General features: G+C 36.4%; 2 protein-coding genes across 3 annotated transcripts; one reads left to right on the forward strand and one right to left on the reverse strand.

Annotated features, from left to right (window-relative positions):
* Positions 1 to 6,899: 6,899 nt before the first annotated feature.
* On the forward strand, positions 6,900 to 10,284 carry LOC139814579 (uncharacterized). Its single transcript, XM_071780920.1, has 4 exons — positions 6,900 to 7,378; positions 7,452 to 7,626; positions 7,698 to 7,864; positions 8,537 to 10,284. Exons 1-4 carry the CDS (start codon positions 7,192 to 7,194, stop codon positions 9,007 to 9,009), a joined length of 1,002 nt encoding a protein of 333 aa, XP_071637021.1. The 5' UTR covers positions 6,900 to 7,191; the 3' UTR covers positions 9,010 to 10,284.
* On the reverse strand, positions 9,439 to 13,605 carry LOC139814578 (putative nuclease HARBI1). 2 transcript variants are annotated; one of them, XM_071780919.1, is made up of 6 exons: positions 13,374 to 13,605; positions 12,872 to 13,290; positions 11,934 to 12,807; positions 11,514 to 11,863; positions 10,753 to 11,434; positions 9,439 to 10,669 (listed from the first exon to the last, which is right to left on the reverse strand). In XM_071780919.1, the coding sequence occupies exons 3-5, from the start codon at positions 12,248 to 12,250 to the stop codon at positions 10,797 to 10,799; spliced, it is 1,305 nt and encodes a 434-aa protein (XP_071637020.1). In that variant the 5' UTR covers positions 12,251 to 12,807; positions 12,872 to 13,290; positions 13,374 to 13,605; the 3' UTR covers positions 9,439 to 10,669; positions 10,753 to 10,796. The 2 variants fall into 2 exon arrangements, with proteins under 2 accessions (XP_071637020.1, XP_071637019.1); XM_071780918.1 differs by having other exon boundaries at positions 12,872 to 13,605.
* Positions 13,606 to 14,300: the final 695 nt, after the last annotated feature.

Consider the following 14,300-nt stretch of genomic DNA (forward strand, 5'->3'; position numbering starts at 1 on the left):
CTCTATTGGGATTTTTAATCGCTCCATTCGTATAATTAATTTTGTATGATATTTTAGCAGAGAACTGTTTATTTTCTTGGAAAAATACATTTCTCACAGTCTTCTGCAAGTATATCCAACATAAAACGATTGCTCCTTAATTGCCCATCTGTCAGCATTGTGCATGAGCCCTTATTGACGTTAGGCTTAGTTTCCACGCGTCGCGTCATCTGTCGTTAAAGCCTCTTGCACAATGCCAGGCAACAGGCAATAGGAACAGGGAATAGAAATCATGTATAAATGCAGAATAAACAGTGACACAATCAATAGACACAGAGTTTCAGTCACGTTGGAAATTCTGTGCCTATTGCCTGTTGCCAACCAATTATAACATTCAAATTTTTTAGGTTGTAATTAACGATTTTTTGGTTATTTTTTGTTCCTATTGCCTGTTGCCTGGCATTGTGCAAGGGGCTTAACTCTACGCCCTATTATGCTGCGTTTCCACTATACGCGTCGCGCGTTGCGTCACGACGCCGCGTCATAAGTTATTCAATCAAAACGTTTCATTTTATGACGTCATTTCCGACAAGATCTTGCGCCGGAAATGACGTCATAAAATAAAACGTTTTGATTGGATAACTCATGACGCGACGCGCGACGCGTATAGTGGAAACGCAGCATAATCCACTACTCTTGCCACCATTGTAGACAATACTAAAGGCTACTACACATAAAATTCCGTAAAAACGTAAGACGTAAGCGTAAGAAAATTGACCAATTCCAATCGAGTATTGTGTAATCCGTAGATTACAAACTCGAATGAGATTGATATCTTAAGCGTATGCTTTACGTCGTTAAGGAATTTTATGTGTGAAAGCCTTAACACTTTAGTCCATCCTGTCAGATTTTCTTTTTTGTTTAGAGAATGAGATTGTAAAGGTGGAAGCACATAAAATTGCAGGAGCCATAAGCAGAAGGCAGAAGCCATATGCGCATGCGCTATGGTATTTATAGAGCTCTACAGATACTATAGCGCATGCGCATATGCCTTCTGCCTTCTGCTTATGGCTCCTGCAATTTTATGTGCTTCCACCTTTAGTGTGTGCAGCAGTCTCTTTATAAGGAAAAATAGAAACCCCAAAATATGGTCCAGACAAAGGACACGCGCTTAACGTGTTAAAACATGTCTGATCCTGTTCAAGGACGGCAACGAACAACGCGTAAAGGGCTGCGCAATGAAAAAAATAGGGGACAGGGAACGGTTTAATATTAACATATGTACATACAGAATGTTAAATGAATCTTCATCACCGTTTCTTAGCGCTATTTTTTTGTTCGTCTATTCTGTGTTAATAAATTACTTATGTTAATAAATTTCATATATCAATAATATTGAACTGTTAGGAGCGCAACACAATACAAGCAATAGAAATAGGGAATAGGAACAGAATGCATTGATACACGGCTTCCGATAGGTTGAAAATTTATTGCTTTGTGTTTTGCATTATGTTTACGCCTGAACGGTATCAACTAATTAAAATTTTTTATGAGTGCGTTTCACTTAACGTCCGCAACGTTCTTAAAGGCCATTGCACGTAACAAAGTTTTAGTCATAATCGTAAGGCTGTAAACAATTAATAGACCAATCACAGTCGATTATTCTCCTCGCGCTTGAAGAATAATTGACTGTGATTGGTCTTATTTTCTTACGGCTTTACGATTAAAATTAAAACTTTGTTATGTGCAATGGCCTTAAAGCGAGAAACACAGACTTTTGCATAACGCATAATACGTAAGCATAAGAAAACTGATTGGTCTATTTCATTATGCATATACATATGGACCAATCAATTCTCTTATGCTTATGTTTATGGGCTCATGCAAGTTTGTGTGGATATAGCTTAAAGCCTTGGTCCACGATGCTAGAACTGCGTCCGGTTTCGGTTTAAGCCAATGAAACTGCTGCTTTTCTGTAAGAGCTGCAAGTTGATTGGCTTAAATCAAAACTCGGACGCAGTTCTAACAATGTGGACACAAGGCTTAAGTGCCCATCTACAATAGGTGTTTTAAGCCCTAAGCCCTAAGAAATTGACCAATCACAGTCAATTTATTCTCCTCAAATTCAATTGTGATTGAACAATTTCTTAAGGCTTAGGGTGCCTCCCCATGCAAGACGGAATCGCGGAAAACGGAATCTCGGAATCATTCTGATTGGTTAGTCCCATGAGGCTAACCAATAGCCTCATGGGATTAACCAATCAGAATGATTCCGAGATTCCGTCTTGCATGGGGAGGCACCCTTAGGGCTTAAAACACCTATTGTAGTCATTGTAGATGGGCACTAAGGCCGAGTTTTCACTGAGCGCGTCACGCGTCGCGTCATCACAAGTTAACCAATCAACACATCCCATTTTATTACATTACTTGTGACGGGATCAAAATGGGATGTTTTGATTGGTTAAGCCCTTTGCACAATGCCAGGCAACAGGCAATAATAGGAACAAAAAATAACCAAAAAATCGTTAATTACAACCTAAAAAATTTGAATGTTATAATTGGTTGGCAACAGGCAATAGGCACAGAATTTCCAACGTGACTGAAACTCTGTGTCTATTGATTGTGTCACTGTTTATTCTGCATTTATACATGATTTCTATTCCCTGTTCCTATTGCCTGTTGCCTGGCATTGTGCAAGAGGCTTTAACGACAGATGACGCGACGCGTGGAAACTAAGCCTAACGTCAATAAGGGCTCATGCACAATGCTGACAGATGGGCAATTAAGGAGCAATCGTTTTATGTTGGATATACTTGCAGAAGACTGTGAGAAATGTATTTTTCCAAGAAAATAAACAGTTCTCTGCTAAAATATCATACAAAATTAATTATACGAATGGAGCGATTAAAAATCCCAATAGAGCGAAGCGAGAAATAGTTAAGATGGAAGCACATAAAATTGCAGGAGCCATGAGCAGAAAGCAGAAGCCATACGCGCATGCGCTATGGTATCTGTAAAAGCTCTAACAGATACCATCGCGCATGCGCATAGTTATGGTAGCATGCGCATGCGCTGCCGAGCCATAGTTACAATAGGCGGCCGATAGTGAAATGATTAATTTGTTATTTTTTCAATAAAAATGCAATAAATCATTAAAATTATGATGGAGCAATAAGGAGCAATAAAGGAGCAATCGTTCTATGCCCTATAAAGTTGCATAGAGTTATTATAAATATGTTTTTCAATAAAAATTAGAAATTTTTCGTTTTTATTAAATATCTCAAAAAATAATAATCTTAAAAGGGGAGCAATCGTCGATTCTGAGGGAGCAATTAGGGAGCAATCGTTTGAGCTATAGTAAATTAAAAAATATGAACTTGCAGCGCCAACTTATTTCCGGTTAAAAATGGTCAGTCACGCTGTATTGCTCGCGCGTGCATTTGATTAAAAAAACATTTTTAATACAATCTGATGCACACAATTAATACGTATTACATACAATATAACAATCAGAGGTGATTATGTAATTATAATTGTATTGTGCATCTGCAACTATTATTCCACCGACTAAGTATGTGTTTATTGGAATAATATATAATTATAGATCATATAATAATTATAATTACAACATAATTACCTATAATTATTCTATTGCATATGAAAAATTATTTCGCGATGTTTTATAATTTTTACGATGTCGTATTATTTTCAGTATCTTATTTATAAGTAAATAAAATATTAAAATTAAAAACTAAGTAATGTTATGGCCGATATTCCGAGCAATATTAAAGTGTTAATATAAAGCTAGATATATATACATTTTGAATTATAATTATCGAGTCAACGTTTCGACCTACTTGGTCTTTTTCAGGGCATTACATTCAAACTTACAAGTGATATAAATAAAAATAATAATAACTGTTGAAGTTCACATTATCAACACTAAAAATTATAGTCATTGCCGATGGAACGATTACGACACGCAAAAGAAATAAGGTCAAAGCCAACTTCGAATTAAACGCCGTTACAGGCCACATAATTACAATAATTATTACCGATTACAATAAATCCTGATCTGCGTTGCAGCTGACGAAGATGCTAATTTCGTGCATTTTCTGTATATTTTAAAAGGGGCAGTCCCCTCTGTATGATCCTGGTATCAGCCATGCTCAACGTCGGAAATTGTCATGTCCGATATTAAATGGAAGTAGAAATCGGTGTTGCGTCAAGAACCTTTTAAAATATACAGAAAATGCACGAAATTAGCATCTCCGTCAACTGCAATTCAGATCAGAATTTATTGCAATAGGTAAAAATTATTGTAATTATGTAGCCTGTGACGGCGTTTAATTCAAAGTTGGCTTTGACCTTATTTGTTGCTAATTTGTTGCTCGCAACACAAGTGTAAATAACAGTGGAAAACCTCAGCGTGTGGATAGTCATAAGAGTAAAGTATTAGAAAAAAATGTATTGCTTGTTTAAATTTGGTACCGGTGTATTGTCTGAATTTGTTGCTCTTGAAATATCCGAGTTCCGAATTTGTTGCTTGCAAAATAAGTATAAAGAATAGCGGAAAACCTCAGCGTGCAGCTAGTTACAAGAGTAAAGTATCAGAAAAGAATTTGTTGCTCGTTTAAATTTGGTACTGGCGTATTGTTTGAATTTGTTGCTCTCGATATATCCGAGTTTCGAATTTGTTGTTTGCAAAATAAGTATAAACAATAGCGGAAAACATCTCAGCATGAAATTCAGACAATACGTCAGTACCAAATTTAAACGAGCAGCAAATCCTTTTCTGATACCTTACGCTTATAACTATAGCTACATGCTGAGGTTTTCCGCTATTGTTTATACTTATTTTGCAAGCAACAAATTTGGAACTTGAATATATCGAGAGCAACAAGATCAGACAATATGCCAGTAGCAAATTTAAACGAGCAACAAATTCTTTTCTGATACTTTATTCTTAATTGTAACTAGCTGCGGTTTTCCGCTATTGTTTATACTTATTTTGCAAGCAAAAAATTCGGAACTTGAATACTACCTTGATCAAAAAGTTCCCGGAATTTATTTAGAAAATGCAAAATACAAGTTTATTCATCAATATTAATATTGTCCCCTTCAAAGTACTCCCTATCGACTGCAACGCACTTATGCCAGCGCTTGATCCAATCCTCGAAACATTTTTTATACTCGGTGTTCGGTATGGCCATCAGAGCCGTCTTCGATTTTTTCATTATCTCCTCTCGGATGCTAAAACGCGTTCCCCGTAGTGGTTTTTTGATTCGATTAAACAGAAAGAAGTCGCAGGGAGCCAAATCATGTGAATTCGATGGCTGTTGGATGGTATTCGTTCCGTTCTTGGTCAAAAAGTTGCGGATAATGAAGGCATTGTGCTACGGTGCGTTAATGTCATCATTATCCGCAACTTTTTGACCAAGAACGGAACGAATACCATCCAACAGCCATCGAATTCACCTGATTTGGCTCCCTGCGACTTCTTTCTGTTCAATCGAATCAAAAAACCACTACGGGGAACGCGTTTTAGCAGCCGAGAGGAGTTAATGAAAAAATCGAAGACGGCTCTGATGGCCATACCGAACACCGAGTATAAAAAATGTTTCGAGGATTGGATCAAGCGCTGGCATAAGTGCGTTGCAGTCGATGGAGAGTACTTTGAAGGGGACAATATTAATAATAATGAATAAACTTGTATTTTGCATTTTCTAAATAAATTCCGGGAACTTTTTGATCAAGGTAGTATATCGAGAGCAACAAATTCAGACAATACGCCAGTAGCAAATTTAAACGAGCAACAAATTCTTTTCTGATACTTTATACTCTTATGACTATCCGCACGCTGAGGTTTTCCGCTGTTATTTACACTTGTGTTGCGAGCAACAAATTAGCAACAAATAAGATCAAAGCCAACTTTGAATTAAACGCCGTCACAGGCCACATAATTACAATAATTGTTACCGATTACAATAAATCCTGATCTGAGTTGCAGCTGACGGAGGTGCTAATTTCGTGCATTTTCTGTATATTTTAAAAGGTTCTTGACGCAACACCGATCTCTACTTCCATTTAATATCGGACATGACAATTTTCGACGTTGAGCATGGCTGATACCAGGATCATACAGAGGGGACTGCCCCTTTTAAAATATACAGAAAATGCACGAAATTAGCATCTCCGTCAGCTGTAACTCAGATCAGGATTTATTGTAATCGGTAACAATTATTGTAATTATGTAGCCTGTAACGGCGTTTAATTCAAAGTTGGCTTTGATCTTATTTCTTTTGCGTGTCGTAATCGTTCCATCGGCGATGACTATAATTTTCAGTGTTGATAATGTGAACTCTAACAGTTATAATTATTTTTATTTATATTACTTGTAAGTTTGAATGTAATGCCCTGAAGAAGACCAAGTAGGTCGAAACGTTGACTCGATAATTATAATTCAAAATGTATATATATCTAGCTTTTTATTAATACTTTAATATTGCTCGGAATATCGGCCGTAACATTACTTAGTTTTTAATTTTAGTATTTTATTTACTTACCCAGGTAGCAAGCACTCGTCATTTTGACGTCAACTGACGTCAAGAGACGTCAAAATGACGAGTGCTTGCTACCTGGGTATAAATAAGATACTGAAAATAATACGACATCGTACAAATTATAAAACATCGCAAAATAATTTTTCATATGCAATAGAATAATTATAGGTAATTATGTTGTAATTATAATTATCATATGATCTGTAATTATATATTATTCCAGTAAACACATACTTAGTCGGTGGAATAATAGTTGCAGATGCACAATACAATTATAATTACATAATCACCTATGATTGTTTTATTGTATGTAATACGTATTAATTGTGTGCATCAGATTGTATCAAAAATGTTTTTTTAATCAAATGCACGCGCGAGCAATACAGCGTGACTGACCATTTTTACGCGTTCGCGGTTCTGTATTTGAACCTTTTATCGACCGTGACGGTAACGTAGCGCGCTCGCCTGCACCGCTCTGCACCGTAGCTCACCGGGTAACGGAACTCATTAATGCTCCCCACTGTACGTATATGTACGTGTATGGTGTCTCTTTGTGTGCTTATTCCCACCGCCCGGCTCTGGAGTAGCTCTCGGTCCCCGATCTGGCGATATTGTGTGTGTGTGTTGCTGCGATCTTCCTAAATTTATAATGTCGGCAGACGAATTTGACGATGATGAATTTGAAGATGAGCTAGAGCTGAATGATAAAGAGCTCATTATGTGTGTCAGAGCCAACCCTTTTCTGTATAACAAGTCAGACAAAAGGTATAGCGATAATGAGTTGAAAAATCTGGCTTGGGATCAAATTGGCAACAGTTTGACCAAGAAAAAAACAGGTAAGTATTTGAATACAAATGTTTGCAAAATGACAATCAATTATTCATAATAAATGAGATTATGTATGCATAGGTGCTGAGGCTGAGCACAGATTCTTCCAATTGCGGCAGCGATTTGGGAGAGAGAGAAGGAAGGTAATTCAGTCGGAACCTCGATCAGGTGCTGGAGCTAGCCAACCAACATACACACCTCAATGGAACCTTTATAAGGAATTGATGTTTCTGACAGATGTAATAAAACATCGAAAGTGAGTAATTATTTTTTTTTTGTTAATTTACATTGTTGCTTATTTCCACTAATCTTTTGTCACTTATTTAGAACTACCTCAAACTATAGGAAGAAACAGTCAACCTCTCAAAAAACACAACAAGTTAACTTGCCTACAACAAATATTATTCTGCCTTTACCTGGCTCCAGTGGCTCCACATCAAATTCATTTTCCATATCGAACTTGTGGAACCAAGAATTAAGTGTTGCTGCGTCTGGTAACTGTCGTTTTCTTTATTTTTAAATCTTAAATTTTAATGTAAGAGATTCTAGTTTAAAAATTCTGACTTGAATTTTGACTACATTTACACAGCGGCTAATAATCCGGTTTAATAATTACAGTATACTAACTGATCCAGAAATTTTCTTCTTTTTATTATAATGATTACTTAAATATAAGCCTACTTTATACTCTAAACATATGAATCAATCTCTTGATATATATACGTTACATATGTTATATCAAGAAATTGATTTAAATGTTTTGAGTATAAAATGGGCTCATATTGAAATGATCATTATGATAAAAAGAAGAAAAATTTTGGATTAGATAATAATATATGGTAGTTATTAAACCTGATTATTAGCTGCTGTGAAAGTGTAGTCAATAGGTGCATCCAGGAGCACGAGTTGCTAAGTAGCGATAGGATGTAATTGGTTTTTCCTGTGGACCAATCATACTTAATTGCTACTTAGCAGCTCGGTAAATGGTCGTGCTCCTGGATACACCCATTGAATTGACTGGATAAAAAATTTTGGTTTTTTTTTATATAAGCTGTGTTCCGATATTCACTGTCAGTGCTGAAAATCTATAATTTACGTTACGTATAGATTTTCGGTACTGGCAGTAAATATCGGAACACAGCCATAATCTTATTTGGTATTTCTAGGTATCTCAGATGAGGCTGGTGAAAATTCGAGTAAGTCTGAGCCCTTACTACCTCTGCAATCTTCTCAGCAATCATCTTTGTCAAATTCCTCACTTGCGTCTGACAATATTAAAGAAATGTCTCCTGTAGAACAAATGCAAAAAAGTCTGAGTAGGTATGAAAAGCGTGTTCCAAAGTCTGATTACTGTACCAAACGGAAAAAACGAGATGGCGATAATTTTAATCAGTCAATGTTTGAACAATACAAAACCTTAAATGTTTTGGCAGAAAAAGTTGATAATGCACTCTCAAAACGTGCTCCACCTTCATGTATACCTGATGGTACAGAATCTTCACTCCGTCCTGATGTGAAAGCTATGCTAACTTCTATTGCTTTTGCTGTACAACAAATTCCTGAATTTAAACAATTGGATTTCCTTATTGCCATTATTCAATTAGTAAAGCAATATACTGAAGGTGATGAAAAAACGTAATGAGAGTAATGAGTTGAAAGTATATAATACGTCTATGGTTAAAACAAAGTCTTATTCTACAGGAGATATTTTTATTAAAAGTCAGAAATTATTACTACTAAGCCAAATTAATTGTTGCGCATTATCCAAGGTCTTATATTATATAAGTATTATTATATATATGGAGGGGTAAAAGTCGTGGGACGTGGTGTAAGTCAAAGTTCTTTGCAACTTGAAGCATATTTTGATGCCACATTAACATACAAAGAGTTACATGACTTAATTCTTCTAAATTCATTTTTGAGTATTCAAATGTTTTTAAATATTGACTCGTGTGTATAAATGCAATCTATACAATATATAAATTGCATCTATGCACACGAGTCAATACTTTAAAAACTTTTACTTACGCCACTATGGTTTTTACCCCTCCATATGTAACTATTAAGAATTAATAGAAGCGTTTTATTTTAAATATTAAAAGTCACTCTAAATTATAGAGTTTTATTTCAAGTATTATAGTTACTGTACATTATGGAAAACGTTTTATTTTAATACATATTTTCTTACTTTATATTCCTTCTACTTCATAATTATGAAATATTTTCATTGATAGACGTATAAGCCAGGATATTACAATAGAAGCGTTTTATTTTAAGTATTAAAAGTCACTCTAAATTATAGAGTTTTATTTCAAGTATTATAGTTACTCTAAATTATGGAAAACGTTTTATTTTAATACATATTTTCTTACTTTATATTCCTTCTACTTCATAATTATGAAATATTTTCATTGATAGACGTATAAGCCAGGATATTACAATAGAAGCGTTTTATTTTAAGTATTAAAAGTCACTCTAAATTATAGAGTTTTATTTCAAGTATTATAGTTACTCTAAATTATGGAAAACGTTTTATTTTAATACATATTCTTTTACTTTATATTCCTTCTACTTAATAATTATGAAACATTTTCATTGATAGACGTATAAGCCAGGATATTACAATTTTTCTTTTCTAAACTGTAATACTAGTTTTTTATGTACTTTAGTACAATTGTGATCAACTTTAACCAAAGTTTAAAGTATAGATATGTTGAAACAATTTATGTATTAAATGTATGTAAAATATATATTTTCAATAAATTAAAAAATCTGTTTCAAATAAAAATATTTTATTTTTGCCTATTTCCTATATATGGGTAGAAACTTATACATCGAATGAAATTGTTTTTACAATTTCAATTGTATTTACACCTTTTTTTAGAGAATAGTATGACAAATACAAGGAAATAGGAATGAAGTTTTTTCATCGTGTAAATAACAATAAAACTTAATCGATATGTTGAACATATATCTGAGCTATAAATACACATTGAATGCAACATCGTTTTCATACCTAATTGACGAAAGTATTTCAATCGAAAACTATCCGAAATATGACAAAGTCACGAATTTATTAAATTAATATTTAATGTTCATATTCAATATTTTACTGGAACCATGATACTCGATTGTACCTTCTTCGAAATCCTTTATCTTTTGTCGTACTTATTTGAAATTATATCACGTTTAATCAAAGAGTACATTGGTTTACTAGAGTATCAAACAGCTAGTAAGTCTTTTAAAGTACTTCTCTTAAAGTACCATTTTACATTGCGATTAAAAATGGACATTTAGAGCTGTAAACAAAAAAAATAACAAATATATCATATCATAACTAACGTATATACATCATACATATTAGATAGCGCTCGCTGCTTACGTGCTCTTAGCTAAGCAGAGGTTCGGCAAAACGCAGCCATTTGGTTAAGCAATTAGGTTGATATAGGATTCCTTGAATGCTCTATCAAATTGCCAGGGTGCTTGAGCATTGCCAGTAGGTGACACAAAGTATTCTTTTAGGTAATTGCGTAAGCCCAAAGAAAGAGCTCCAGCTCTATTAGGTCCTACTCTTGATAATTGTTTAAAGTATTCTCCAACCCCTATACCATGCCAGCGATCTTCAAAACTTCTTCCTTCATCAGTCTCCACATAAAGATGTTCAGGCTGACAATATCGGCCATTATTATTGGTGCTCATGGCAAAATTATGTAAGCAAACAAGTGCTTTAAAAATATGTTCTGCATTCTCTACTGAGCAACTCAGGTTTCTATGCAGGATCCTCCAACGAGAGGCAAGAATGCCAAAAGTGTTTTCTATGCACAACCGTGCTCGACTTAACCGGTAGTTGAATATTCGCTCCTCATCTGTCATCCTCTTCACTCTTCTTGGGAAAGGACGCATTAAATATGGCTTTAAAAGGAACGCCTCATCAGCCACTATAACATGAGGAAATGGAATATCTCTTTCTGGCAAAGGCGTAGATTCTGGTAAATCTGCTGCATTGCTTTCTAAGTCAGCAGCCAAGTTTGTCTGACTCCATACGCCACCATCACTTATAGAACCTACAAAGGAATCATTCTTGTTATTAACTAGGATATTATACCTTATGTATATAAATTTATGGATACAAGATATATTTACCATATTGACCAATATCAACCCATGTAAATTTGTAATTGGCGTCACACAGTGCCATAAGAACTATGCTGAAATAGCCTTTGTAATTATAAAATTGAGACCCTGAGCATGGCGGTGCTTGTATTTGCATATGGCGACCGTCAAGTGCTCCTACGCAATTTGGAAACTGCCACTTTAGGAAAAACTCCTCGCTTATCTTTTTCCATTTCTCAGCATTCAATACAGGCAAAACAATAGGTTGAAGAGCCAGCCATATAGCATGACACACTTCTGGTATGATTTTGTATACTGTTGATCTTCCTACACGATACTCCAAATGCTTCGTTACCACACTATCGCCTTGGGCAAGATACCTACAAAGGAAAAAACTTAAAAAATGTGAATTAAGACCAGATAGCACTATCATCAATTGTAGTTACTTACGTCAAGGTTATGGCTAATCTTGTATCTGGTGACAAAGGTTTTCGGATGCTGCATTTTGTAAGATATGGTGTTACTAGCTCTAATAAAGTTCTGTATTGTTCCGGGTAAAGCCGTGTGTATGTGAAAAATTCTTCGTGATCAGTTGATCTGATTTCCCGAAATAGGTTATTCAGGAAACCCTGTTGTCGTTTCCTTCTATTGACAGGTCTCACCCACCAACGCCTGGTTTTCCTCTGATTATTTGCAAGTTGTAGCATTATATTTTGATGCCATATTAACAGAAAAAGAGTCACATAACTTATTTCTTCTAAATCCATTTTTGATGGATTGGACTACAACGCGCACAACCAGTACATCTATTTACAGCGATGTTCTTCAGGATGTTCTACAGAATACACCAGAACGCGACCGGACGCGAAATCGTCCTGGCTAGTCAAAATGAAGGGTTGGGTCTCTCTTTCAAATATGCGTCTCCAGGAATCGCCTCAGCTTCGCGTTCGTCCGCTCGTCCTTCGGATCCGCCACGCTCGCCTTGGGAAAGGGATCGCACTGGATGAGAGACACGAGAGTCTACTTCTTCTTCTTCTTCTTTCAAGTTGCTGGCACCGGGCAGTATTTGGACCATAAAGCCATAAACAGGTTTAATTTTGAAACTATAGGTGTGTATTTATAATTGTGTCGATTGGGCTGCGAAGAACTTCTCGGAATGGGACCGTCCGGCCAACACGACTTCAATAAAGACCGGGACCCGAGGGAATTTGCGCGCGATTCCACTACTCCAGTGAGGGTGTCGGCGAGGCCATCTTCAATCAACCGGCATCCCAGCACGGCTGTCGCTGGCGATTGTCCGCGCCGTCGGCGAGGCTTCGGGATCCTACAGGAAACAAAAAAAAAAGACTTCGGAATCCGAACCGGATGGGAACTTCGAGATTACGTACCTCTCGAAGCGAAGGCTCGAGGCGTCTCCGTTTCGCAGTTCGCCTTTGCAGGTTAGGTTAGGTTTTCGCTGGCTTGTAGCTCGAGGGAACGGTGCCGGCACGTGCCGGGCTTCCCGACGATCTGCGTCTCGTTCCCGGAAGACGCGATCCCGACGACAGGCGGCTATCGATCGTCCTGGCGTGCGAATCCGCGCGACACACGTGCACACAATATACACACCCGCTACGCTGTTCTTGCAACAGACATCTTCCATATTCTATTTTTTGATTGGTCCGCCTTACGTCTTACATCTTACTGCCATTGTAGACAGCACAGTTTTAAGAATAAAAACTTTACAACTTACAACTAAATACTACAACCTTACAACCTTACTGCTACGGCCATTGTAGACGAGCCTTTACAGTGTACGCGATAGTGCCTGTCACAACGTGCACATAGATACAGATCACTTTCTCGTTCTCTTAACTTTTACAACTTTCACAAGACAGCATATATACGTACGTGTGCGATTTTGGATACACTTTCCTTCTTAAAGATTTCCTCGGCATCTCAGCTCCCTGCCGTCAATATATATTTTCACTATCACTAAGTATCTATCACGCGGCGATGGTCACGACTGTCACTATCTATTTAATTCTAGGTTATCGCTGTATTCCAGCATAAATCGGTCTCTTTTAACAGCTTCATGCGTCTGTGATTGAGAAAGAAATCTGATAAGTATCAGCTCAATATAATGCAACATATACATATACGAATATGTATATACATTTTAGATAAAAACAGTCAGTAAACTTTTATAAAACCATACAAAATACATATGCAATTTTGGATACACCTTCTTAAAGATCTCTTTGGTATCAGCTCCCTGCGGTCAATATATAGCGGCAAAATTGTATACTACATAGTTGAATATAAAATGTTCCTGCGTGAGAAAACGAGAGAAAAGGAGGACATTTATAATAGGTAATGACACGCGATACGAACCACGCAATAGTGTAAATTCGGGATTAGGGGAAGAAAGAGGGGGGAAGAAAGGAGAAGAGATTCTTACAATTAAGGTGGAAGCACATAAAATTGCAGGAGCCATAAGCAGAAGGCAGAAGCCATAAGAGCTCTACAGATACCATAGCGCATGCGCATATGGCTTCTGCCTTCTGCTTATGGCTCCTGCAATTTTATGTGCTTCCACCTTTAGAGGCACTCTGTAGCAACTCGTATTACCTAGCACAAGGGGACCTCTTGTGCTAGACAATTATTCCTCAACAGTGTCTGAGAATTATTATATTTTGAAGACGCGAGATTGTACATTCAAAGCATTCAAGTTAACGAAAGTAAAGTACAATATAAACATTCTTCGGAGAAATCTTTATTACGCGATAGTGCCTGTCACACGTGCATATAACTACAGATCACTTTCTCGTTCTCTTA

The sequence above is a fragment of the Temnothorax longispinosus genome, chromosome 6 (assembly GCF_030848805.1).
Source record: "Temnothorax longispinosus isolate EJ_2023e chromosome 6, Tlon_JGU_v1, whole genome shotgun sequence".
In the NCBI taxonomy this organism is placed as follows: domain Eukaryota; kingdom Metazoa; phylum Arthropoda; class Insecta; order Hymenoptera; family Formicidae; genus Temnothorax; species Temnothorax longispinosus.

Bases quoted from the DNA above. Each gene is read 5' to 3' on its own strand.
- LOC139814579 (XM_071780920.1), top strand. From the start codon at position 7,192: ATGTCGGCAGACGAATTTGACGATGATGAATTTGAAGATGAGCTAGAG. The intron at 7,627-7,697 runs GTGAGTAATTAT...TCACTTATTTAG, and splicing joins GATGTAATAAAACATCGAAA to AACTACCTCAAACTATAGGA. The intron at 7,865-8,536 runs GTAACTGTCGTT...TGGTATTTCTAG, and splicing joins ATTAAGTGTTGCTGCGTCTG to GTATCTCAGATGAGGCTGGT.
- LOC139814578 (XM_071780919.1), bottom strand. From the start codon at position 12,250: ATGGATTTAGAAGAAATAAGTTATGTGACTCTTTTTCTGTTAATATGG. The intron at 11,864-11,933 runs GTAAGTAACTAC...TTTCCTTTGTAG, and splicing joins AGATTAGCCATAACCTTGAC to GTATCTTGCCCAAGGCGATA. The intron at 11,435-11,513 runs GTAAATATATCT...ATTCCTTTGTAG, and splicing joins GGTTGATATTGGTCAATATG to GTTCTATAAGTGATGGTGGC.